A 26,126-nucleotide genomic window follows, 5' to 3' on the forward strand; every position below is an offset into this window, starting at 1 on the left:
GATATTGTGAGTTAAAGACTGTGTCAACTCCTTCAGCTCATCCTTGAACTACAAAAATAGAGCAGGTTTTTGGGCTTTGCAGTTGGTTGAGAATTGTGCCTGCATATGGAGTCACCTGTCAGCAGCTGGCTTGTGATGCTGAACATGGACAGTGGGTAGGATGAAGTTGGGGTGGGGGCACTGGGACAGGTAGAGGCTGACTGGTGGCATTAAGCTCTGGGGTTGCTGTTCTGGTGGTTTCCACTTTCTGTCTCTCTTGCTCCATCTGAAGCTGTTGTGCAGTGGAATTTGGGCTCAGACTTGGCATTTCAGGTCACAGTTTTTCTATTCCCACAGCTACAGTTTGCTGCCTGGGGGCAGGACTGGGTGTTGCAGTTAAGACAGGGGAAATGTCTTTCCCTGGGACCAAAAAGAGAAGAAACATCTTCTCGTGAATTTTCTGGTTTCTGACTCCGGGTTTGGTGCAGTGGCTGTTGTTCAGCTCCTCTACAGCTGTACCTCTGTGAGATGACTGCCGGTGGTTGGGCTGAAGTGGTCCTTCAAGGGCTGCATTTGTGAGCGCTGAAGGTAGGTAGAGGAATGCATGGAAGAGGGGTGCCTTAGCTGTCCTCTCTGGCAGAGGATGCTTAATGTGTTGGGGTCCTGTGCTGCCTAGGGACAAGCAGGGAAATGGCAACCAAAGCCACCAGGCACCAGTGCCATGTGGTGCAAGGATGGAAACTTAGGCTGCCAAGGGAAGGATAAATTTGTGTTTGGCTGACAAGGGAAGGATAAATTTGTGTTTGGGTGTAACTGGATAGTTTTTATCTCCTTAATCCGAGAACAGGGTGGAGTAGAGAGATCCCTGGATTTGTGTTAAGGAATTTGAAGGGGCCAGGAGATACTGTGTGAGCAGAAGGGGATGAGGAGGAGCTGAACGTTTCCCAGCATAGCTATGCTTCAAGGAAAAACACTGAACCAACTAAATGTCAGTACTAGAAGCTGTTTGAAAGATGTGACATGTCCTGGAGCATCAGGCTTTTTCCTGGGACTGTGTAACATGCCTCATGGGTTTCATCCCTGTTTAAAAGAGATGATGCTGTCTCAGAAGCTTGTTAGGAAAAGGTGAATGTGATCATAGAATCACAGTTTGGTTTGGCTTGAGAAGGGACCTATAAAGGTCATCCCTGCTGCAGTCAGCAGGGACATCTGCAACTAGAGCAGGTTGCTCAGAATCCCAAACAACCTGACCTGGAATATTTCCAGGGATGGGGCATCTAGCACTTCTCTGGGTATCCTGTGCCAGTGTCTCAACCTCCTCAGCATAAAAAAAAAATCTTCCTTTTCTTTCTAGGCTGAATCTCCCTCTTTAAGTTTAAAACCATCATCCCTAGTCCTGTCACAGCAGGCTCTGTTAAAAGTATGTCCCCAGCTTTCTGACTGGCCCGTTTAAGTCCCAAAAGGCCATAAGAAGGTCTCCACAGAATTTTCTCTCCTCCAGGCTGTACAACCCCAACTGTCCTTGCCTGTCCTCACAACAGAGATGTTCCAGCCCTCACATTGTTGCTGTGACCCTAAAACTGATGCTTTCAGAGCTGTTTTTAGTTGGAAAAACGTCACTCTGAAGCTTGCAGGTGTGTGGCCTTCCCAGCAGCCTGGACATTGTTCTGCATTGTGTTTATTAATGGCTTGGCTTGCATGGCAGGTATTGTCTTAATAGCACTCAGAGCAATCTTGAATAATTAAGGAAACTCTGTGGTGAGGGCATCTTGCAGATGTAGAGAAGTTGCAAAGTCTGAAGAACTAGTCATCAGCTGCACTGTGTGAGTTGCTGAAGTAGTTGATCTACGCAGGAGAGCTTAGGGAAGGACCTGCCTGATCTTTCCAATGCATAAAATGTATGAATATATGTGAAAATATATATGATGAGATTTGATCTATGTGAAAATATGTATGATTAGATGTGATGATCTTAAAGGTCTCTTCCAACTGAAACAAGTCTATGAAACTCTGATTCTTATTTGTGAAAGGAGGACTGGAGGATGCCTGCATAATTCTACTAGGAGGAGAGGCTGAGAGACCTAGGGCTGTTCAGCCTGGAGAAGAGCAGCCTGAGAGGGGATCTTCTGAATGCTCAGTGAGATCTAAAGGGTGGGGTGCAAGAGGATGGGGCCAGATTCTTTTCAGTGGTGCCTGGCAACAAGCACAAACTTGAACCCAGGGAATTCCATCTGAACACGAGGACAAACATCTTCCCTGTGAGAGTGATGGAGCCCTGGAACAGGCTATCCAGGGTGGTGGTGGTGGAGCAACCATCCCTGAAGAGATTTCAAACCCATGTCGATGTGGTGCTGAGGAACCTGGCTTAGTGGTGACCTGACAGTGCTAGGTTAATGGTTGGATGTGATCTAAAAGATCTCTTCCAACCAAAATGCTTTTGAGAGCCCCACAGCATGGATGGAGGAAAAAAAAAAAATCGCTCTTTCTTTTGTTTTCTTCATTTCCAGAGCCATGGGGCTGCAGAGAAGCCATGAACATAATTCATGAGCAGGAAATGTATGCTTTACCAAAATGAAGGCTGCAGTCAAAGTTCATAGTGTTCTTGGTTTCAAGCACGTCTAAACCAATCCTCTTTTAAATCCTCCAATTTATCATGCAGCGTATCTTCAAAACTGCTTTGGCACTGTTACTCACCAGGATTAGACTCAAAGAACCCAAGGAAATAGAACATCCCAGTCATCCTAAGCGCTGTGCTGCTGCCTCCTGGTCCTTGTTGCACTCGTGGAATCTGATTGATTGAAAAAAATTCCTTCCCATTTTTCATGTGGTAAACGTCACTTTGTCACAGTGACTTGTCACCCCCACAGTCAACACTGTCACTGACTCCTCCTCAGAGCAGACTTGCTAATGCAGTGCTTAATCTGCTGGTGACAACCAGTGATTTGTATACACCAGAGATCCCAGCATCACTAATTGAAATGGATTTGAACTCGTGTTGGCCATGGTAGGCTGGGCTTGAGACTTGCTCATGATACTGAGAAAGACAAATAGGAGCAGCCATACCAGATCAGGAGAATTAAAAGTGACTTTTACACAAGGGGTTGTTTTTCTCTGTATTGAGGTTATCTTTAAACATATCTTGTTTTCAAGAGATAACATATATTTTATTTTTTTCTGTAAATCCTTGCTAAGCTGTGTGTAGCTCCATGACTGTGTGTCCAGGCAGATTGCAGTGTGATCACCCCGGAAACTGGCCTCTGGCACATCAGAAATGGTCATATCTTAACACTCCTGTGGTTTTTTTGTCACACACATTACTCAATGCTTCAAATGCTAACTTCCTCTTGCATGAAGGAGAGGAGGGCTGGGGAGCTAGGTGGTGGGGAAGCTCAGAAAGTGAACAAAGGTAATTGTAGAGACCTGCACCTGGGGAGGAATAACCCCCAGACCCTGAGGGGCTGACCTGCTGGAAAGCAGCTCTGCAGAGAATGACCTGAGAGCACTGATAGACAAATTCATCGTGAACCAGGAATGTGCCCTTGTGGCCAAGAAGGCAAATTGTCTCATGGGGAGATTGAGGAAGGTTTTTTTCCTCCTCTACTCTGCTGTAGTGAGGCCATATCTGGAGTACTGGGTCCAATTCTGGGCTCCATTGTTCAAGAGAGACAGGGAACTACTGGAGAGAGTCCAGCAGAGGCTACAAAGATGCTGAGGGGCTTGGAGCATTTCTGTGAGGAGGAAAGGCTGAGAGCCCTGGGGCTCTTTAGCATGGAGAAGAGCAGACTGAGAGGGGATCTTCTCAATGCTCAGGAAGGTTGTGGGGCAAGGAGATGGGGCCAGACTATTCTTAGTGGTGCCCAGTGACAAGCAAGGGGCAATGGGCACGAACTGGAACCCAGGAGGTTCCATCTGAACAGGAGGAAAAGGCTCTTTGGTGTGAGGATGCTGGAGCCCTGGAGCAGGTTGCCCAGAGAGGTTGTGGAGTCCCCTTTTCTTGGAGAGTTTCCAAACCCACTTGGCCATTGTGATCCTGGGCAACCTGTTGTGGGTTACCCTCCTTCAGCCAGGGCGTTTGACGAGATGATCTCCAAAGGTCTCTTCCCACACCCTCTGTGCTGGGATTCTCTAAAATTGAAACAAAGTGCAATAATTTGTCTACCCGAATTAGAAACAAAGTGACTAAGCAAGTGAGACAGTCTATCAAGTTTGATTAATTTAAATGAGAATTCATTTTTGGCAGTTAATTGGGGCTTTGCCTCACTCACTCTGTTGCGTGTATGTGATTACTCTAATTTGTATTTTTCCAAATCTAATTATTTCCATCTCCTTTAAATGATCTTTCTTACAGGTGTTTGCATGGAATACATGAGGAGTTGTTGTTGTTGTCAGATAGAATTTTATGAGCAGTTATGCTAAACCAGACATAATTTTAAATAATAGGCTTTTACCCTTAAATTCTCTTGCTGTTCCTGAAGAGGTCAGGATGGGCCAGGGCCTTGAGCAACCTGCTCTAGTGGAAGGTGTCCCTGCCCTGCATGGCAGGGGGGTGAAACTAGACGATCTGTAAGGTCCCTTTCAAGCCAAACCATTCTATGATCCCATGATTTCATGTCAGAAGCAAATCTTGTCTTTCTAGGTGTAAAAATCTCAACAGTGAGTAGCCTCCTATTAAAAATTACATTTTTTGATGAAATATAATAGGGGGAAAAAATGAAAGGTACCATGTATATATATTTATTTTTGTTTCTAATGCACCTGAATTTTAAAACATGTTAAAATAAGGGACTTTTCCTAAATTATTGGGAATTTTGATTTGAGGCTTAACTCATAACTCCAAGTAACAAATTGCTATAGAATTATTATCCTGAACAAGAGGGACATGAAAAACTCTTTCCAGCTGATGCCCCATGGAGTGGCGATGTGCTGTATCTGACACGTTTGCCCATGGGGCTGGGGGGTAGATGCTGGGGTCCTGCTGTTCCACAGACTTTGGGTGCCCAATGTGGATATGGTGGTGGACAGCTTGGCCTTTCCATCAGAGGGGTTCCCTGGCACTTGGTGCTACCCTCTGCCATTTAGTAAATTGTCTTGAAGAGACTTGTCTTGAAACAGGGAAGTGATTGTCCCCCTGTACTCAGTACCAGTGAGGCTGCAGCTTGAGTCTGGGTTCAGTTTTGGGTCACTCACTGAAAGGATGACAGTGAGATGCTGGAGCATGTCCAAAGAAGGGCAGTGAAGATGGTGAAGGATCTAGAGCACAATTCTTAGGAGGAGCAGCTGAGGAACCTGGGGTTGTTCAGTGTGGAGAAAAGGAGGCTAAGTAGAGACCTTCTCACTCTCTACAACTCTCTGACAGGAGGTTGGAGTCAGGTGGGAGTTGGTGTCTTCTCCCAAGAGAAAACAGCCTCAAGTTGCACCAGAGAAGGTTTAAGTTGGAACAATTTGTTCCCCAAAACGGTTGTCAGGCCCAGGGCAATGGCGGAGTCCCCATCCTATGAGATATTTCAAAGCCATGTAGATACAGTGCTGAGATTTAGTGGTGACCTGGCAATGCTGAGTTAACAGTTGGACTTGATGATCTTAAAGGTCTCTTCTCACCAAAGCGATTCTGTGATTTCATCTTCATGCAAGTTCCTACTTCCCCTTGTCCCTTTGAAGCAGAAAGGAACACTTTTTTCCTAGTTATTTAGTAAAAATATAATTCAAATGCATAATTTTGGTTGAAATGCTGCAGTAAGGGTCTCTTAACTGCCTGATGACAGAATGCTGCAATAAAGCCCTAATCAAAAATGAAGTCACACAAAAACCATTCTAGTTACAGTTTAACTTGGCACTGCCTGGTGTGCTAAGGTGGGTCAGCAGAGTCATGGTTGGAATGTCAGACCTTCAGGAAACAGAAAGTAGCTGCAGTCAGCCCAACTGACAATGAGAGTTGCTCTTGGTGTCCAAGTTTCCTAGCCAGATAGGGGAACATCACTGTGCTGGTTCACCTGCTCTGGGTAGGACAGCCCCTGCCGCCAGGTGGAGAAACCAGACTCTGGGCATTGAGAGTGTTCAGCAGGACCAACTGGCTAAAGAAGCCCAGTTCCCTCAACTACTCCTCACAAGACCCATCCCAAGACCTTTAACCAGGATCACTGCCCTTCTCTGAACATGCTCCAGCACCTCAATGCCCTTCTTGGAGTGAGGGGCACAAAACTGATCCCAATATTCAAGGTGCGACCTCACTCGTGCCAAGTGCAAGGGGACAATCATTTCCCTGGGCCCGCTGGCAACACTATTTGCTGTAAGTTTTAATCCTTTCTCTAGCAAGCATGAATGCAAAGCGCTTCAGACAAAAATGACATCCCCAAATTTGCATAATCTTTGTAGATGTGTTTATTTCCGATAAAATGTGGGGCAGTGCCTGGTCACCCAACTTACACTTCGTCACATTCAGGAGAACAGATACAAGATGTCTGGCATGGTATTTGTGTCTGTAATTTTGTGAGAACCCTTGATGTTCCTTACACTTCCCAGGCTCTTGGAAACCCTCCAGCAACTTCAATTATGTTGTTTTGTGTGAAGAGCCGGATGTGTTTTGATGGTGAGCTGGTGACATTGGCACTGCTCTATAAAATCCTTCAGCAAAGCAGCTCACTGTAGCTGCTGGAGTTGACAACCCAAAGGTCCAGTGGGTTTAAGCAACCTTGGCCAAGGGTGTAAAGCTTTCAAACCGAAGTGCTGTGTTCAGCACCTCGTTCCTGGCAGCGCCAGCCTTTCCCCTATTGATTCCTCTTTGGTTTTTGGTTCTAGTCCAGATTTCCAAATCCTCTTCCTTTCTTTGCTTTCCCTTCAGTTTATGTAAACTGATGCAGCATGTCCTGACCTTCTAGGCTTATAAACCTATCATAAGACTATTGCTTTAAAAGGCTTACATTTGGGGAGGTTTGTATATATAATGCTGAATACAATGAACCCTTACTGAGGTTTTATAATAGGTATTGCTTTCAGAATTACACCAGATTCCACTGGGAGTGTTTGTTTTGATGAGGAGAAAAATTCACAATGACTTGCAGGTTTTTAGTGTAGGTGATTGTCTTTATTTATTCAGATGCAGCCTGGTTTCTTTTCCTGCAACATCAAAATATTCACCTCATACTCAACTCTTAAATAGTTTTTTCTCTATCCATTTTCTTTAACTCAGCCCAAGTGACCCAGGTGTAAAACTTCATAGAGTTGACAGCAATATGGTCCCTTACTATGGTGACTGTCAGACAACTCTAAAAAAGGGTTTGACTTTATCTGCTGAGACCTGGCTAAAGCAATTTCTTGAAGCTGGGGTGTTTGAGAGTAAGAGGGTGGATGCTCTAGCTTGGTCACACTTACTGGACTGGATCTGCAAGCACTGGTAGTGCTGATGGGTTTGCACTAAGCTGTTGTGCATCATTAGTTGTTTCATCCTAAGGGCAAGTGTAGAGTCCTGAACCAAGGTGGTGAATAAGTCCCTGCACCAGTGCAGGTGAGTTGACTTGCTGGAAAGCATCTCTGTGGAGAAAGACCTACGAGTGCTGGTGGACAAAAGTTCACCATGATCCAGCAATGTGCCATCATGGACAAGAAGGCAAATGATCTCCTGGGGTGCACTAAGGAAGAGTCAGGTCAAGGAAAGTTCTTCTCCATTTTCTCTGCCCTAGTGAGGCCACATCTTGAGTGCTGTGTTCATCTCTGGGCTCTCTCAGTTCAGGAGAGGCAGGTAACTACTATTGAGAGTCCAGTGGAGGCTATGAAGATGCTGAGGGGACTGGAGTATTAGTCTGAGGAGGAAAGGCCTGGGACTTGTTTAGCCTGGAGAAGTGTAGCCTGAGAGGGGATCTTCTTAGTGCTCATCCACATCTAAAGGGCAGGAGTAAAGAGGATGGGATCAGACTCTTTTCAGTGGTGCCTAGTGACAGGACAAGTGGCCATGGACGCAACCTCGAACTCAGGAGGTTCCACCTGAACAGGAAGGAAAAATTCTTTCCTTTGAGGGTGGAGCCCTCAAAGCCCTGTAGCAAGCTCCTCAAAGAGGTTGTGGAGTCTCTTCCTCTGGAGACATTCCAGACACTGTGATCCTGGGCAGCCTGCTCTGGATGACTCTGCATTAGCAGTGTGGTTGGACTAGACGATCGATCTCAAGAGGTCATTTCCAACCCCCACCGTGCTGGGATTCTGTAAGAATGACTGATTCAAGGTTATCCTGGCTGTTGGCTGAGCCTGTTAGTGTCAAACATCTAATCTGCTTAAATTACAGTAGCAGAAGGAAGTTGGACTGTATTTGTGTTGTTTGTTTGGTTTTTTTCCCTAAACAAATATATTTTGTCCTTTTATTTTCATGTTCTTTTTGTTTTTTCTTGCCCCCCCCCCCCCCCCCCTTGCTTCTACATTCTCATAACTCTACAAAAAGTTTGATATAGCATCGTAGGGGTAATGGGTAGAAAACATCCTATGGTATCCTATGGAAGGAGTTACCTTGGTAAACTGAGCATATTTTAAACACCTTCAGTAGGTAAAAGGACTGCTTTGAATCTAACAGAGCCTTGAAAAAGAAAACAAACAATGAATGGTAATATCAGGTGAGGTTATGTGAAGCTCAGGGGAGGTTTGGGTTGGATTTTAAAAGAAACTTCACTGAAAAGGTTCTCAAGCACTGGAATAGGCTCCCCAGGGAGTTGGTTGAATCCCTGTCCCTAAAGGTGTTTCAAAGAGGCAGAGATGTGGTGCTGAGTGACATGGTTTAGCTCCAGCCTTGGTAGAGGCTGGACTTGATCTTAAAGCCAAACTGATTCTTTTAAGGGTCTTTATGCTCCTCAAGGCAGAGCCTATGCTGGCAGCCTCCTGTGCCTAGCTTGGCAAGAACCTGGCTGCTGCTGACATCCCTCAAAATCATATGAAAATTAACTTGTAGTTCTATTTCTTTCTTTTAAAGAACACTGAGTGTGTGCCAGGTTTGAGTTTACTCCTAGGTATACTGAAGAAACTGGGAACAAGGGGAATAACACATGTGAGAGTGATGAAAAGATTGATGTGAAAGTTGTCACAGAAGTTATTTTTATACACTTGAGCTCAACCTAAGATGATTTCTAGTGAATTACCCCATTTTTATATTTCTAAGAAGCTTTTAAAAATATTTATTTTAATGACTACCAAGTTCCTGGATTAGTTTTTTTTTTTTCCCCATTTGTCTGTTGTGATTCAGTACTAGAAAATATCCAGCATCATATTAAATTGTCATACTGGAAGACTGGGGAGCTTTGTTGTGTGGTGGTAGAGCGGTTGTAATTTTAGGCATGGATGCAGAGCCACCATCTGGATGTGTTGTGCCATGAGTGAACTGCAGAAAGCAATGTTTGTGTCTGATGCCAAAGAAAATATTTTTAAATCAAGCAAGATGGGCTAATGGCTGAGCTTGCAGCCTCTTCTAATTAATATGTTGGTTAGGGACTAGAGAAATGGAGAGCAAATTAATAGCAACATTTATTTTTTCCATGTAAATCTCAATTAGAGGCACTAGAGCTTATCTAGACCAGCTCATTTATCTACAACTATTAATTTCCCTGAATTTCTCTATAGTCTTCAAGGCAGCAGCACATTCTCATCACACTTTTCTCCCTCACCTGCTATACATGGGAAATTATTTTCTGGTCCCTCAAAACCTGTGTTTGTGTTTGGAATGCTTTGGTGAAGCGCTTTATAGCTTGTGGACTCATAGATGTGGAACATGTGTTCTCCAAAGAAATATATCTATGTGCTACAGCAAGTTGAGGGAAGGGATTCTGCCCCTCTGCTCCGCTCTGCTGAGACCCTGTGCTGTGTCCAGCTCTAGAGGAGAGACATGGACCTGTTGGAGTGGAGCCAGAGGAGGCCACAGCAATGATGGGAGGGCTGGAAGCCCTCTGCACTGAGTCCAGGCTGAGAGAGCTGGGATTGTTCAGCCTGGGAAAAGGTCCAGGGAGACCTTCTAGGAGCCTTTCAATACTTCACAGGGGCCAGTAAGAAAGCTGGGGACAGACTTCTAATGAAGGTCTGTTGCGATAGGACAAGGGGTGATGGGTTAAAACTAAGAGAAGATTAAGATGAGAGAGAAGGGAGGTATTTTATAAGCTGATAGTGGTGAAACACTGAACTGGGTTTCCCACAGAGGTGGTAGATGCCATCTCTGGAACCATGTCAGGTTGGACAGGGCTCTGAGCAACCTGCTCTAGTTGCAGATGTCCTTGCTGACTGCAGGAAGGTTGGACTAGGTGACCTTTAAAGGATGCTTCCAACTCAAACCACTCCATACATTTTATGTATGTTTATAGGAAATCAAGGTGGAATAAGGACATTCTGGGAAGTGCTTGTTTGCAGGTACTTTAAAGTTTATGGCTGTTAACTGGTCTGCTTGGTGCTACAAAGTTTTCCTGTTTGCTTAGATGTCCAAGCATCTATGATGCCAAAATTGTGTGTTGAAGTTACATGGTGTAGAAGAGTTCATCTTGTAGAGGAAAATCGCTTGGGCCCTTATGACAGGATCTGGCCACACTGGATTTCAGACTGCCCTCCCTGCAGCCCACACTGTTGCTACTCATGATCTGTTTATTAAAATACATGCAAAACTAGCAGGAACCACTACAAATACCTGATTTTTGTTCTTTTTTTCCTCAAGATTACAGCCTCTAGTACTTAGGAGTTTTCATCTGATCGTTGGAAATGGCTTCTGGACTCCTTACCTCAGTGTCCTCAGCAGCTGTGTTTTAGTATTGTAGCTTTTCTGGCCTGATTTTTGTTGTTTTTGAAGGATAGCTGAGCATCATCTTTCTGTTTTTGGATTTGAAACATTGTCAGTGAATCCTTAATGCACACAACTGGTGTTTTCCTTTTCTTTCTGCACTGGAACTGAAAGTTAAGTGATAAAGCAATGGAAGAGTATAAAGGAAGTTTAAAAACTTGTTTCATCCAAATAAACCTTTCTTTTTCCCTCCCCCCTTAGCTTTGTTCTGATGTGAGGAAAAAACATAACAGTAATTGGACCTGAAATTTTATCTTCTGCTTTTGCTTTCTTTTAGGTCCAGGATGGAACATTCCTATTCACTCCTGCTGCTCTGTGTTAATTTTCTCTTTGCACAAGCTTTACCACCCAATGGAACTGAATTGCCCAAACCAACAACAACAACAAGTAAGGACTTCACTTTGTGAGGATGGGAGTGGGTGGTGAGGTCTATCTGATGACATAGTCCTAGGTATTTGTTTCAGGAATTTTTTTCTCTGAAATTGATCTCCAGTACTCTGTGTTTTCCATGTATGGAAAATGCATAACTTTGTGAAAGGTGGAGAAGCACAGGATTTCTCCTGCTGCAAGCTGTCCACTCCCCGGGAGCAGTCACTGTGAGTCTTCAATGTGATGTGACCTCAATACACATAATATGAAATAAAGAAATGATTCAGTTAGATGGGAGGAACACATTTAAACATCATGAAGAGCTATGGTCTTTAGGTATGTTCTGTGTTCTCCGATAGCAGCCAAGGAAAGAGGTGAAGAGAGTCACAGAATGGTAGTCATTGGAAGGAACCTCTGCAGATCATTTAGTCTGACACCCCTGCTAAAGCAGGGTCACCCACTGCAGGTTTCCCAGGATCACAATGTCCAGGCAGATTTGGAATCTCTCCAGAGGAGACTACAAACATGCTGTTGTCCTTCATAAGATTGAGTCAGATGAAAACAGAAGAGCCTGTTTCCAAGAGCTGAGAGCAGTCTTCCACTTCTTGGTGCACCAAAGCATCTTACATAGTTTACATAGTTTCATTCAGGGTTGGAAGGGACCACAAGGATCATCTAGTTCCACCCCCCCTGCCATGGGCAGGGACACCCCACACTACATCAGGCTGGACAGAGCCTCAGCCAGCCTGCTCTTAAACACCCCCAGGGACGGGGCCTCGACCACCTCCCTGGACAACCCATTCCAGGGTTTCACCACTCTCATGGTGAAGAACCTCCTCCTCACATCCAGCCTGAATCTCCCCACCTCCAGCTTCATTCCATTCCCCCTAGTCCTATCACTACCTGAGATCCTGAGTAGTCCTTCCCCAGCCTTCCTGTAGGCCCCCTTCAGATACTGGAAGGCCACAATTAGGTCACCTCGGAGCCTTCTCTTCTGCAGACTGAACAGTCCCAACTCCTTCAGTCTGTCCTCATAGGAGAGGTGCTCCAGCCCTCTGATCATCCTTGTGGCCCTTCTCTGGACACCTTCCAGCACCTCCACATCCATCCTCCTTTCCAATGTTGTAATTTCTTCCCATTGCTCCAGACATTCTTACAACCACATCCTAAGACATGACAGGGCTGGAGAGGGGCTGGTTCAAGTCACATAAGAGTTTTTTGGGGCTTTGATTTAAGTTATTGATTCTACTGTTATGTTCTGTGGTGAGATGATATGTTTTGCTTGAATTTTGTCCTTACCTTTCATAATCCTAGGTAGCTATCTTCAAAGCCCCTGTGTCTTTGTGTGCTGGTTGTCAGGAGGTGGTTCACTGTTTAGCAGTGGCAGTATGTAACTCTGTGCTGATGTCAGAGGGTCATTTCTAAAGAGATAGCTGATTTCTGGGCCTGGTTGTCAGGAAATAAAGCTGATGATCTTCCCTGCAAACAGTATGGTGCAATCCTGATAAGTGTTCAGATGACTTTTGTTGACACCCAGTCTTTATGGGAGGGTTTGTGGTTTGGTTGATTTGTATCTGTGAACTTCACACCCACATGGAAGGATTCCTAGCAAAAAATCAAATGTCAGGCATGGCTGATGGCCACTTTATTTATTATTTTTTTCTGGTCCTTTGGTGCAGTAATTTAGGTGTTAGGCATTTGCCTCTGCCAAAATCAGGGGCTGGAGAGCAGTGGATGGTGCAGATGTCCAGGCAATTACAGCGCTCATTAAAAGACCTTCTCTTCCACAAGAAAGTAAAGGGCTAAGGAAAGTGAAGAGGTCTACCATTACTAGTGGTAATCTTGAGTAGTTTAGGTTGGAAAGGGCCTCTAAAAGTCATCTAGCCCATCTGCAACTGCAGCAGGTTGCTCAAAGCCTCAAACAACCTGACCTGGAATAATTCCAAGGATCAGGCATCCGCCATCTCTCTGGGCAACTTGGACCAGTGTCTCACCACCCTCATGGTAAAATGTTTCTTCTTTCTCTCTAGTCTGTCTCCTCTTTTAGTTTCAAGCCATCACCCCTTGTCCTGACACGACAGGTCCTGCTAAAATTTGTCCCTATCATTCTGATGGGCCACTTTAAATATGAAAAGGGCACCATAACCTTTTCTTGGAGCCTTCTCTTCTCCAGGCTGAACAACCCCAACTCTTATAGTTGTTTAGCACAGGGCTTTCAATGTAAATAAATTGCTAATAGAAATAAAAATTCAGCTAAGTATAAAATTGGTGCTAAGTGGCTCTGCTGAAATACTGTCAAGTAGCTGTCAGGGCCCTGCTGCTTGTCTGGCACCTGGAGCAGCAGAAACCAAGTTAGTAATACTGATCAGAATGTGTAAGAAGATGGGAATTAGGAAAGGGAAGTAACTTGTTAGTTGTATCACTTCCCAGAATCATAGAATGGTAGGCACTAGAAGGGTCCTCCAGAGATCATCTGGTTCAACCACCCTGCCAAAGCAGGATCACCTAGGGCAGGCCACACAGAAATGCATCCTGACAGGTCTTTAAAGTCTCCAGAGAAGGAGACTCCACAATCTCTGAGGGCAGCCTCTTCATGCTCCTTCATGGCCACTCTGCTCCCCTTCCTGGTTAATGGGGACTGGCCATAGGAAACTCGATTAAGCCTCAGCTTGAAGATGCTATTGTCAAACAGTAAGAAGTAACATGGTGGGGAAAAATAAAATTGAAAAACAACACCCCCCCAAATCCACAAACAAAAACCAAAATAAAAACCCCACATCACCCCCCCAAAAAACCCCAAACAAACAAAACCCCCAAAACCAAAACACTCCCCCCCCAAAAAAAGCCAGTTCAGTTAACCACATCACAGAATCACAGAACATTAGGGGTTGTAAAGGGACCCTGAAAGATCCCCTAGTCCATCTCCCCTACCAGAGCAGGATCACCTATGCCAGGTCACACAGAAATGCATCCTGACAGGTCTTTAAAGTCTCCAGAGAAGGAGACTCCACAATCTCTGAGGGCAGCCTCTTCTAGTGCTCTGTTGCTCTCACAGCAAAGAGGTTTTTCCTCACATTGACATGGAACCTCCTGTGTTTCAGCTTATAGCTGTTACTCCTTGTCCTATTACTGGGCAGCACTGAGAAGAGACTGGCACCTTCATCTCTATACCCACTCCTCAGATATTTCTAGGTTCCCTCTCAGCCTTCTCTTCTCAAGACTAAACAGCCCCAGATCTCTCAGCCTTTCTTCATAAGGGAGATGCTGAAGTCCCTTAATCATCCTCGTAGCTCTCTGTTGGACTTCCTCCAGTAGATCCCTGTCTCTCTTGAACTGGGGAGCCCAAAACTGGATATTGTATTCCAGGTGTGGTCTCACCAGGGGAGAGTAGAATGTTAACAAAATCAGTTAAAAAAGTAGCTCCTCTGTAGGTGCTGTTTGCCCTCAAAGCTTAATTCCAAATTGTGTTGAATTTAAGTATGATAATATGGATGAGAGTAATCTAATCAACCCTGGGTTTAATTAAATCTTCATTTCAGGAATAGGATTTAGACACAATTACTAGGACTAATTGTTTTTTTTTCCTGAATATCAAAGCTTTGGTTATTTTGCAGTGAGAAGCAAAGCAGAGTTGTCTTATAGATCAGTATGTGCTCACTGAAAACACATTGGTTTATAGAAAGCTCCAAAAGTAATAGGATTTGCTTATACATTTCATAACTATTAAACTGATGCAACATATTGTAACACAAAAATAAAGATTGTTTTTCTTCTTCTTAACTAAAGTATCAAGAAGGCTTCATTTAAAAAAAATATGGAAGGAGCTGAGGGCTGCTGAGACAAATTGAGCTTTGCTTTTGGATGCTGATTTGATGAATGGTCCCTAAAGACAAGATGCTTTGGATTCTGCAAAGAATAATTACAATTTATTGCATGGTATTATTTTAGCTGATTTAATCTCTTAAAACGTTGTTGAATTAAAACGTTGTGTCTGTTCTTGCTTGAAGCATGGTCCTAGCCTGTGTGGCTCAGTTTGGCAGCACTGCTGCCATTTTGCTTCCATTTTTCTACCATGAAATTTCCTTTGCTGCCATGAAATTTCCCTTCCATAAAATCACAATATTCTGGAGTTTATTGCATTGCCATTTACTCAGTGTATTCAACTCTCTTACATAATAGGGCAACTAAATTGGTGAAGGGTCTGGAGAGCAAGGCTTATGAGAAGCAGCTGAGGGAACTGGGATCTTTGGAGCTGGAGAGGAAGAGGAGAAGGGAACACCTCATTGCTGTCTATAGCTCTTTGAAAGGAGGTTGCAGTGAGGTGCAGGTTGGTCTCTTCTCCCTATTATCAGGTGATAGAATGAGAGGAAATGGCCTGAAATTGTGCTGGGAAAGGTTTAGAGTTGGATATTAAGACAAATTTCTTTCCTGCAAGATTGGTCAGGCATTGGAACAGACTGCCCAGGTCAGTGGTGGAGGAGTTCAAGAAATGTGTGGATATGGCACTTTGGGACATGATTTAATGGCCATGATGGTGTTGAGTGGATGTTTGGACTTGATGATCTTAGGGGTCTTTTCCAAGCAAAACAATCCAATGATTCTGTAAATGAATATAAACCAGTATTTATTTATTTAGTTATTTGCATAAGTGTATATTTCAAGCAGATAAAACTTTATGCTATCAAGTATGTGTAACAGACTATTTATCCATGATACTGTCTATGACATGAAAAGATTTCCTCATTACTCAAATATTGATTAGAGATCCAGCATTAATCACAGTCAAGATTCTTTTACTTCCCTTTTTACTCATTCTCTAGTTCAAATGCAAAAGCAGCCTGGGAGTTGCCATAGTAAAGCTTTTAAGTCCTTTCCAAATGTTTAAATTTCTTTAGTGTTTGCTCCATGAATATTTCATGGATTTCATGCCCATCTTTACAATTTCTTTCCACAATTGATCTATTAGCATGCAGAGGTAATGAATTTCTCGGGTGAACAAGGAGGTTGAAGGGCAGCAAATAGAGCAGCTTTTGATGCCCTATTCATTGCTGGTTTAATTTTTCAAGAAGTCAGTGGGTGTCTTCAAAGATAACTGAAGCAATGTATAGAAAAAATTGCTATATGATAGCCAAGACAGGACCCAAAAGGCGGGGACTTGCATGCTAGACTTGTGGTGATGCTTTCATGGTAGAAAATGAAACATCATCAGCAAATGGAGTTTTGGAGAAGGGAGGCTGGCTTATTTAAAAGCCAAAGGGATGGTCTACTGGTGCCTACTCAATTTCAGAAATCAGTTTGAAAAGCAGAACTTCATAAAGAGGTGGTTTTGGTTTGGGGTTTGCTCGAGATGACCTTTAATGATGCCTTCCAGCCCAGGCTATGATTCTATGCAAGGGGTGGCAGGCAGAGCTGTGCTTGGTCTGGCAGTGCAGTGTTCAACTCCAGGATAGCAAACCCAGGGTTGAGTCTTTCCTTTGCTCCTGCTTTTCTTCTTTAGTACTGCAGGCTCTGGACACTGGCTTGTCTCTCCTACCTGTCAGTTTCCTTTACCCTTTTTTAATGTATTTTTTAATTTAAGTTTTGGGTTGGTTTTTTTTTGGTAAGTACCAAAAGCATTTCCCGATTATCAGCTATGTATCTGCTTCCTCTCCACAGACAAGGAATGGTGAAGTACAATGATTCTCTATAGGGCTGAGGTTTTCCCTTCCAAAAATAGCATGAAAAGGCTTAGTCTGGGACTTTTTGATATCCTTGTGGGCATGGGTGGACTTCTCCTGCCCAGTCATCACAGAACAAGTGCAGGTGGACTGCAAGGAGTGGCTGGATGATAACTGAAAAAGGAGAACAGTTCTCCCATTAGTTAACTTGTAGGTTTTCAGTGCATAGAAAGTGCACACTGATGTGCAGAAGGCTTAATTATAATCAATCAATTACTGCTAGATCTGAACAGAAAGTTCAGCAACCAGAAGTTAACCATTTGCAGAAGATTCTTTTTTTACAACAACAAGAAGGCATTTAAATAGTCTGCTACTTACCCTATCCAGACATTTCAAAAATGCCTACACCCACAAAAAGTACAAAATGTCACTTGACTGCAGCTTCACCTCAACATCACACGTTTTATTCATGGTCCATTTTACCATTCAGGTCCTACTTGCAAAGAAACCAATTCAGAGATTAAGAAAATCAAAGTTTGGAGATGTGAAGTGCATACACTGCTGTTAGTTCCTCTTTTTTTTAATTGTGGGTGGTTTTTTTCTGACACATCTGGAAAATGGGAACACCATAACCCTGAAGGAAATGGTGATAAATTTCCAGAGTGCCATTTTGAAGGCTGGGCCAGCAGCACAAGGGAGTGAAGCCAGGAAGAACCCATGAGTCAGCCTGCGTGGGTGGCAGGGGAAGCACAAGGGGTTGCCACCATCCTCTGGTGATAATCACAGAATCATGAAATGGTTTGGGTTGGAAGGGACTTTAAAGGTCATCTAGTTATAACCCCCTGCACTGAGAACCAGGTTGCTCAGATCCCCATCCAACCTGACTTTGAACACTTCCAGGCATAGATCATCCACAACATCTCTGGGCATCTCTCTTGTCAAGCTTAAGTCACTATTTCATTGTACTCACCTCCCCCTTTACCCCCCAGAAAAAAAACAAAACACCCTCAGGATGGTCTTCTGTGGCTGCAAACAGAAAGCTATGGGTTTGGACTACAGCTTGTTTTGTGTTGGAGTAGTGTAAAATTTTCCCTGGCAGTGGCTAGAGTAGAGCTCTGCTTTGAGAGGACATCTGCCTCTTCTCCATGCATTTACTCAGATGGTTCAGTTATTAAGTTTCAAAGCAGCACTGATTTAAAAGTATATTTCAGGTCCGTCTTTTAGTCTTCCCTTGATATCCCACTTAGTATATAGAAAGTTGTGTTGGCCACAAATCTTTTAGCCTCTGAGTCTACAATGGCTTAAGCATGGCAATAAATTTCTTTGTATAATTTTTGGGCTCTGAAGTAATTTTGGGGTTTATAAAATTACCTTTGGAGATACTAAAGAAAATACTGATATTATGTTAAACTTAAGTCCGCACCTTCCACACAGGCTTTGCAGAGGTGAAGTCATTGGTGTCCCACCATAAGGCTTTGAAAACAGGTGTGCCCACGTGCCAGGAAGAAGGGGCTGTTTGTGGGTTTTGACCTAATTTCTTTGAGAAATAGTGGAAGGACAGGCGAGATCTTGGTGCTGGGACTTGCATCAGTTGTTAAAGGAGTGCTCTGTCCATAACTAAAGCAATAGAGGCAGTTGTCTGGAGGAGGTTGTCTCCTGGGTTGCATTGAATCTTTCTGTGTTTATCTGGGAATCTGTTTTCTAAAGATACCCCAGAAACGTGGTGTGAGGCTCATCAGTTCTTCTGAAAGGAAGTGATTTTTGTATTGTGTAATGAACTGAGGGAAATTTTAATCCCCTGTGACTCATGTTTTTTCCCTTCCTTGTGTCATGGGTCTTGACACAGAGCCAATGATGAGAACTAAAACCAAACTCCTAAATCCTGGAGGACTCTGAGATACTGACTCAAGAGTAGACTAAAGTGGCTTCTGTTTGCCTGGGATGGGCAAAATCGGGTTTGTTTCTTTCTTTGTCAGACCTTCCAACCCAAATTCTATGATTCTGTGATTAATTAGAACTTGTTAAGCTGTTTCTAGCAGTGGAAGTTCATCCAGACACTCCTTCCAATAGGGACTTTCTGAATCCCTGCCAAATGATGGTTTCTGATTACAGTTTTGTCATGTCTGTCACTTTTATCATTAGATGTACTACTTAAATGTCAAATTTCAGGCATTTTATTGCCTTTCCTTTCTTTGTGCTATTATGTCAACTTGAAATAGCTTTTTTTCTTATGCCTCTAGAAGAAATTTTCCCTTGTCTTAATACCCTGCTTGAGCATCCAGAGAATTTGTAGCTGCTCATGAGATACAAACCAACCCTCAAATGATTTTGCAGCAATCAGTTCTGGACATTCAGTTCATCTATATGAGCTCTTGTCTATTATATTGCAAGTGTTATGTGATCCTGTGTATTTAATCTTGTGTTATCATGATGTTTTATGTCAAGGCTTGAGGAGTCAAAAATCTCTTCCAAAAAATCTCTTCTCTGCAAGTAAGCAAAGAGTTTAGGGGAGTGTGAGTGCAAGAGATATTGGGAGAATCACTGCTGCCCTTCTTCCAGACTGGGAGTGGTGAGGAACTTGTTAAAAGTATGTGAATATGGTTTAAAAGGGAAAAAAACCAAAACCAAACACCTCAACAGCAACAAAAATGCTTTAAATGTAGAAGAGTGTTTGTTGGTGAGACTTCTAAACAAATGAAGGGGCCTGAGGAAAGCTGGTGTAATGTTGGAGAAACTGGGAAGTCTGGACCCCCAGGGAACCATTATCATAGCTGCCTTCTCTAAGCATGGGTTGCTGCACTCAGATGGTCCTTTGTAACTGAGGAAAGATGGATCTCTTTCTATATTCTCTTGAACGGGCAGTAAGTTCCAGGAGTGAGGGTCTCATCCTTCCTACTTAGCAAGGTCTTTACCACTACTGTTACACTAAACTTGGATTTATTTGTCTGGCTGGAAATGATCTAGCTGCAGATGTCCCTGCTGATTGCAGGAGGGTTGGACTAGATGACCTTTAAAGGTCCCTTCCACCCAAACCATTTTATGAAAACCAAGTAGCAGGGCTGTATTTTGCTTGCTGAAGGCTAAAGCAGAGGGATTTGCTCTCTTAAATGAAACCTGTTGGGATTTTAATGATTTTAATGTGTTCTATATTGAATTGTTTGGTAGAATTAAAAGGTTACAGAAGCATAATGAAACTGAAATGTAGAGAGTCACATAAAATCTCAATTAGCACAAAGATGAGACTTGCAATTTGCACTAGACATTTTTTTAATCTCCATTTGGAGTAGTTGTTAAAAGTCTCATTGTTTCTACTTGTTCTTTTATATATATGTATCCTTAGAAATATCTAAAGGGCAGGTGCCTAAAGGATGGGGACAGACTTTTCAGTGGTCCCCAACAAACAAATCTAGGAGGTTCCACAGGAGCTTGAGGAGAAACTTCTTTCCTGTCCTAAACTGGCAGAGAAACTTCTTTTCCTGTGAGGGTGCTGGAGCCTGTAGCAGACTGCCCAGAGAGGCTGTGGAGTGAGATTCCAAACCCACCTGGACTTTGTATGCTGGGAAACCCCCTGTGTGTGACCCTGCTTTAGCAGGGAGTTTGTACTGGATGTACAGCCTCCACCATGCTGGGATTCTGCAATATAATATGAAATATAAAATGAAAACCACAGAAGATGATGCAACTTGCACCATCCCCTCCTGCTCTCCCCCTCCATCAAGCTGAAGCTGTGCTTTGCAGCCTGATGGCAGGCAGCAGCAGTGTTTGGGACTCTTAAATGTGTTTTAAACATTGTTTGTGTCTCTGAAGTCAATAAAATCTGTACCAGCAGTGGCAGTCTTGTGATTTCTGTCTGCCTGAGAAACAGCAAAACTTTTGAATGGGCTTCAAATGGAGCTTAATCCCTTGTACCTAATTCATCTTGCTCTGTCTACAAGTAAATTCTTAATTGAAGCAGTTATTCCAAAAAATATCCTTGGTCTCCTCAGCAGCAGGTAGTTCAGGTGTGCTTTTGAAGGAGGAACTTTTCAGGTTTGGCTTTGCATATATTAAATCATTTGGGTGCTTTTAGGAAGTACAGGCAAGTTGTTACTTAGAACCATAGGTTTTGGATACACTGAGCACACTTTCTGTACCAGATTAGCCCATCCCTGTCTATAAAATTTCTTGTTCTTTGCGTTCAATCCACAGACTCTACAGAGGAGAACAATTTACACAAGGACCTGCTGACTTCAATGCTGATTCTGCTCCTGGTCTTCATCATTTTTATCCTGTTGGCAGGCTATTTTTTCAGGTAGGGCTGTGTGGAGCTCTGTATGCAGAAGTAGCCGAGCCTTGTTTCGATATGATCTATCAAGGAAGTGAAATGTGCACTTCTGGGGAGGCAGAAGCCTCCATCACAGCATAGAGGAGGTTGTCACAGTCGTGGTGGCTCTCGCTGTGAAGATGAACAGAAAGAGCTTCTCCCAAATTACATGGTTGGTAAAGATTGATTTGGGGAAAATGCTTGTTATCTTTCAACAGAGTTACTCAGTGGTGTGTGTATTTCAGGTTCAGAAGACATAGGAAAGCTGTTGTGAACTCTGGGGACAAAAAGATGCCAAATGGGATCTTAGAAGAACAAGGTACAGAAAGATTTGCTTTCTCTTTGTCTGTGTTTGTACACACTCATTTCCTCCTTGAGAATTCTTCTCTTTAGTTATGTTAGTTTAGTTATGCTTTTTGTGTATAAGCTATAGGATTGCTCTTAAAGAGAAAGCAGTTTAAAAAAGAGAGGTCCCTCTTCTATGGCTCCTTATCTGTATGTATAATCTTAACTTTTGGTTGTTTTCACTTGATGTTGTGATACAGCAGATGTGCCTTTGTAAATGTTTCTTGTGCTCTCTATATATGTTTTATTAGGATGCCAGCTGAGATTCCAGGCTTCTGGCACTGTGATCTTTGTATTTAGAGAAAGAATTGTAGTATTTCTTTTTAAAAGGAGGATGGGGGCAGGGGGGCAGAAGGTACTTACTGGTTCCTGAATGTAAAGAGAAACAAGGAAGGGGATGAGATAGGGCAGGGTTGTAAACCAGAGGCACAAAATTAAAACTTTCTGGGGTTATGAGTCTTTTCCACTAGCTTTTTGGTGTGCTGGGTTTGTCTGTTAGAGGGGAGCCCTTTATGGGATGTGGCTCTGTGAAGCTCAGTTCAAACCTAGCCATCTGTTTCTTGCTCAGAAATTGTTTTTTCCGTAACAGAGAGGAAAAACTTAATGATTAAAAACAATTGCAACTTAGTGGCAGTTTCACATTGCTGCCTACCAACTGAAGATGGGTAGTAAACAGGGTGGCAGGCAGAGAAAGTCATACCCCTCAATATACCCCTCAGCTTCCTGTTGGGTTGGTTCTTGAGCATGGGAACCCCCATGAGTGTGGTTTGCAGATCCCTGTGGTGGCCTCGTGCTGGGTATTGCCCTTGGGTGATGAATGGTTAGTGCAGCCAGAAGTGAGTTGTAGTTTGTGAGTCTTGGAGGGCTGCGGAGATGCTGAGGGGCCTGGAGCATCTCTGAGGAGGAAAGGCTGAGAAACGTGGTGCTGTTTGGTCTGGAGAAGAGCAGACTGAGAGGGGATCTCTTTGGAAACAGATACTAAGAACTCTCCCTGCCATGTGGCAGAGCAGCTCTGGATTGATTCATAGAATAGTTTGGGTTGGAAGGCTCCTTGAAGGCCATCTAGTTCCAGCCCCCTCTGGCACTTGCAGGGACACTTTCCACTAGACAAGGTTGCTCAATGCCTCATCCAGCCTGGTCTTGAACACCTTCAGGGAGGGGTCAAGGCCAGGTTGGACTTGCCTTGATCAGCAGAAGAAACTTTCTCCTTTTCTAAATAAAATCTGGTCACATTTTAATCTGGCATACATACAGAAACCATTATTCTTATTAATAGTGGTTCTACTTGAATTTATTGTGTGCTCTAAGGAGCTACTTGGCCTGTGGTTGTGTGTTTTTTATTTCATTTAAATCAGCTTTAGCACCGATTGAAGTCTCCTGCAAAAAGGATGTTTTGACATCTTCCAGCATAAAAATTAATTTGTGGCTGGAAATAGCTTGTTGGTCTGGCCATGCCTTTAATGTGTTATTTTCCTTGTACTGACAGAACAGCAACGGGTCATGCTGCTCAGTAGATCTCCCTCAGGCCCCAAAAAATATTTCCCTATTCCAGTGGAAAACCTGGAAGAGGAAATACGGATGCGATCGGCGGACGAAGGGAAGCTCTTCAGGGAGGAGTTCAATGTAAGTCCTCTTGTTTGGAGCTGATGGCTGCATGGTGAAAATGAGGGGGCAAAATAAAACACCTGCAAGTGTCAAAGTGTGTTGTGCATGATGCTGCGCTCTCAGAGCCTCAGCATTCGTGTGGATGTGCTGGTACTGGTTGTGTGTTCTCTGTCAGGTGTGGTAAATCTTTATCTGCACAATACCTAGAATGTTAACTGCTTCATATTCCATTCCTGCCAAATCCTCGCTATATAACTGTTTGACACTCGTTAACATCTAAAGAAGGTCTTTAGTATTTATCTGAAAGCTGGAGGAGAGGAAAATTGACTGTGAATCACTTTAGCATTGATTTCTTGATGGTAGTGGGGGACTGAATGTCTCATCTCTATGAGAAGTACTTAGAGGAGAAGACACAGTGTGGTCTGTAATATTGCCCTAGTGAGGTTTGACTGGCTTTTGGGTAATTAGACCTTTTAGTCTTTGTTATTATCCCATCAATTCCCTGTTTGCAGCACCTTAGCACATAGAATGCTTTAGATTGTAAAGGACCTTTAAAGGTCATCTAGTCCAACCTCCCTGCAATCAACAGGGACATCTCCAACTAGATCAAGTTGCTCAGAGCCCCAAACAACCTGACCTGGAATGTGTCCAGGAATGGAGCTTCTACCATCTCTCTGGGCAACCTGGGCCAGTGTTTCACCACCCTCAGCACAGGAAGTTTCTTCCTTCTCTCTAGCGTAAATCTCCCCCATTTAGTTTAAAACCATCATCCCTTGTCCTGTCACAGCAGGTCTTTTAATGATTGTCCCCATATGTTTCTATGAAGTATTTCAGCGTTAAGGGTTTTTCTTTGGAGCATTGCCTTGGCAGAAAGGAGATTTTTTCTGCTCATAAGCCAAGCTTCAGTTATTTGTGGTTGTGTAGATAAGTCTTTAGCCAAGTCTGTGGTGAGCTGCTGTAGAGCTGGTTTCTGTGGAGGAGCCTAGAGTGATGAGTGTGTTTTTGCCTGGAAATGGCCTCAAGTTGCACCAGGGAAGGTTTAGCTTGAACAGTAGGAAACATTTATTCCCCAAATGGCTTCTCACAGTCTGAAACAGGCTGCCAGAGCAGTGGTGGAGTCCCCATCCCTGGAGGGGGTTTCAAAGCCATGTAGATGTGATGCTGAGGATAATGGTTTAGTGGTGACCTGCCAGTGTTGGGTCAGTGGTTGGACTCAATGATCTTGCAGGTCTTTTTTTAACCTAAACCATTCCATGATTTGTACCTGCAATTTGTCTGATCTATTTAAAGCCCCTAATTTCTTTGCCTTCTCAGAGTGAGAGAGCATTGTGGAGATATTTATCATAGTCAACAAAAATTAATGTGAAAACTCATTTGTTAAGTTGTGCACTTGTGAATTTTGACTCTCGTGATTAATACATTCTGCAGTTAGGAGTGAAACAAGCATCTATTTTTATTTGTAAAACCTGCTTTGCTTGGACCATTTCCTGCACCATGCTGGGAGCCTGTGAGTTTGTCTGTGCACAAGTAGTGAGTCTGAAAGTTGGGTTCCAGTCCCCATGAATAAGCAGTTGCAGCAGTGATGGTGCAGAAAGTCTGCTTGATGCTTCAGGTGATTTTGATTTTTATTTTATTCCCCTCCAAAGTATGTCCTGTGGCTGCTTTAGGTGATTCATGAGCTGTTTGCTCAATTCTGAGAGGGGAAGAAAGGGTGAAAGACAGTTGGAAATCAGAGAGATTGTAGCAGGAACCAGGAAAGCTGGCGAACAGTCTGTTAGTGAAGCACAGGGAAGAAGGGGGGTGAGAAAGCAAGAGCCTTGGCAGTTGACATGCTAGAGGGGCCTGAAGAAACTTGAGAGGTGGGCCTGTATGAACTTCATGAGGTTCAAAAAGAGTAAGGTTCTGCACCTGTGTAAGGGCAACTTCCAATAGCATTACAGGCTGGGAGATGAAGGTGTAGAGAGTAGATCTGCAGAGGAGGACATGGGGCTGGTGAGAAGCTGAACATAAATAGACAGTGTGCACTCAGAAGCCAACAGTGTCCTGGGCTGCATGCTCAGCAGCATGGGCAGCAGATCAAGGGCAAGAACTCTGCTCCTCTGCTCTGCTGAGACCTCACCTGCAGTACTGGGTCCAGCTCTGGAGTCCTTATCTGGAGTGGGGCCATAGGAGGCCACAGCAATGATGGGAAGGCTGGAATCCCTCCACTGTGAGGCTGGGCTGAGAGAGTTGGGGTTATTCAGCCTGGAGAAGAGAAGGCTCTAGGGAGACCTTGTGGCCTTTCAGTACTTACCGGAGCCAGTAAGAAAGCTGGGGACAGACTTTTAGCACGGCCCGTTGTGACAAGACAAGGGGTGATGGTTTGAACTAAGAGTGAGATTTAAACTGGAGAGAAGGAAGAACTTTCTTTTAATTATTTTTTTTTTTATGCTGACTGTGCAGAGAGAGAGAAAGTGCCCCATCCCTGGAACCATTCCAGGTCAGGTTGTTTGGGGCTCTGAGTAACCTGCTCTAGTTGAAGGTGTCCCTGCTGACTGCAGGAGGGTTGGACTAGATAACCTTTAAAGGTCACTTCCAACCCAAATCATTCTATGATACAGACGTCTGTATGGTGACCCCTCCTTCAGAGCATCCACCAGCACATGGAAGCCCTGAACTCAATGCCATCCTTCTGCCATCTGAGATTACACATGTATTTGCCCCTTGAAGCTGATCCTGTTGGTTTGGGATGGATTTTAAGCTGTCCCCTTTGCACAAATTGTTGTGTCAGAGTTTCCAAGCTGTGGTGGACCCTGACTACAGCCCTGTGCTGGGGTCACTGAGCTGATGGGGATCTGCTGGGGGAAGTCTGCCTGCTGCAGCGTTTGCTTCACACCCCCTCACCTGTTAGTGGGACACAGACACAGGGTCTCCAATGTGAGTCTCAAACAGGTTCAGGCCAAACACTATGAGTCTTGTAGGTCAGCAATGCACTGGGCAAAGATATTAGTTCTCAAGTGTCCTAAGTGATCTTTCTGGTGACAATAAAACAAAACCATTTTTAAAAGACCAAGACAAGCAGCAGGCAGGAAGACCTTTG

At 43.8% G+C, this 26,126-nt stretch overlaps 1 protein-coding gene across 3 annotated transcripts in view; it reads left to right on the top strand.

Moving 5' to 3' along the window:
- The window catches only part of PTPRE (protein tyrosine phosphatase receptor type E), a 124,179-nt gene that overhangs the window by 68,134 nt on the left and 29,919 nt on the right, over positions 1 to 26,126 (top strand). The window contains exons 1-5 of one of the 3 annotated variants that reach the window (XM_068140213.1): positions 515 to 567; positions 11,046 to 11,155; positions 20,983 to 21,085; positions 21,343 to 21,416; positions 22,929 to 23,065. In XM_068140213.1, coding sequence (XP_067996314.1) covers positions 11,053 to 11,155; positions 20,983 to 21,085; positions 21,343 to 21,416; positions 22,929 to 23,065 — 417 coding nt within the window. In that variant the 5' untranslated portion in view covers positions 515 to 567; positions 11,046 to 11,052. Of the gene's footprint in view, positions 1 to 514; positions 568 to 11,045; positions 11,156 to 20,982; positions 21,086 to 21,181; positions 21,270 to 21,342; positions 21,417 to 22,928; positions 23,066 to 26,126 lie in introns of those variants that run through there. The other 2 variants (XM_068140212.1, XM_068140214.1) reach the window with 2 other exon arrangements.

This window comes from Melanerpes formicivorus, unplaced genomic scaffold (assembly GCF_026170545.1).
Source record: "Melanerpes formicivorus ecotype bairdi unplaced genomic scaffold, bMelFor1.0.p_v2 SCAF_6, whole genome shotgun sequence".
Classification (NCBI taxonomy): Eukaryota; Metazoa; Chordata; class Aves; order Piciformes; family Picidae; genus Melanerpes; species Melanerpes formicivorus.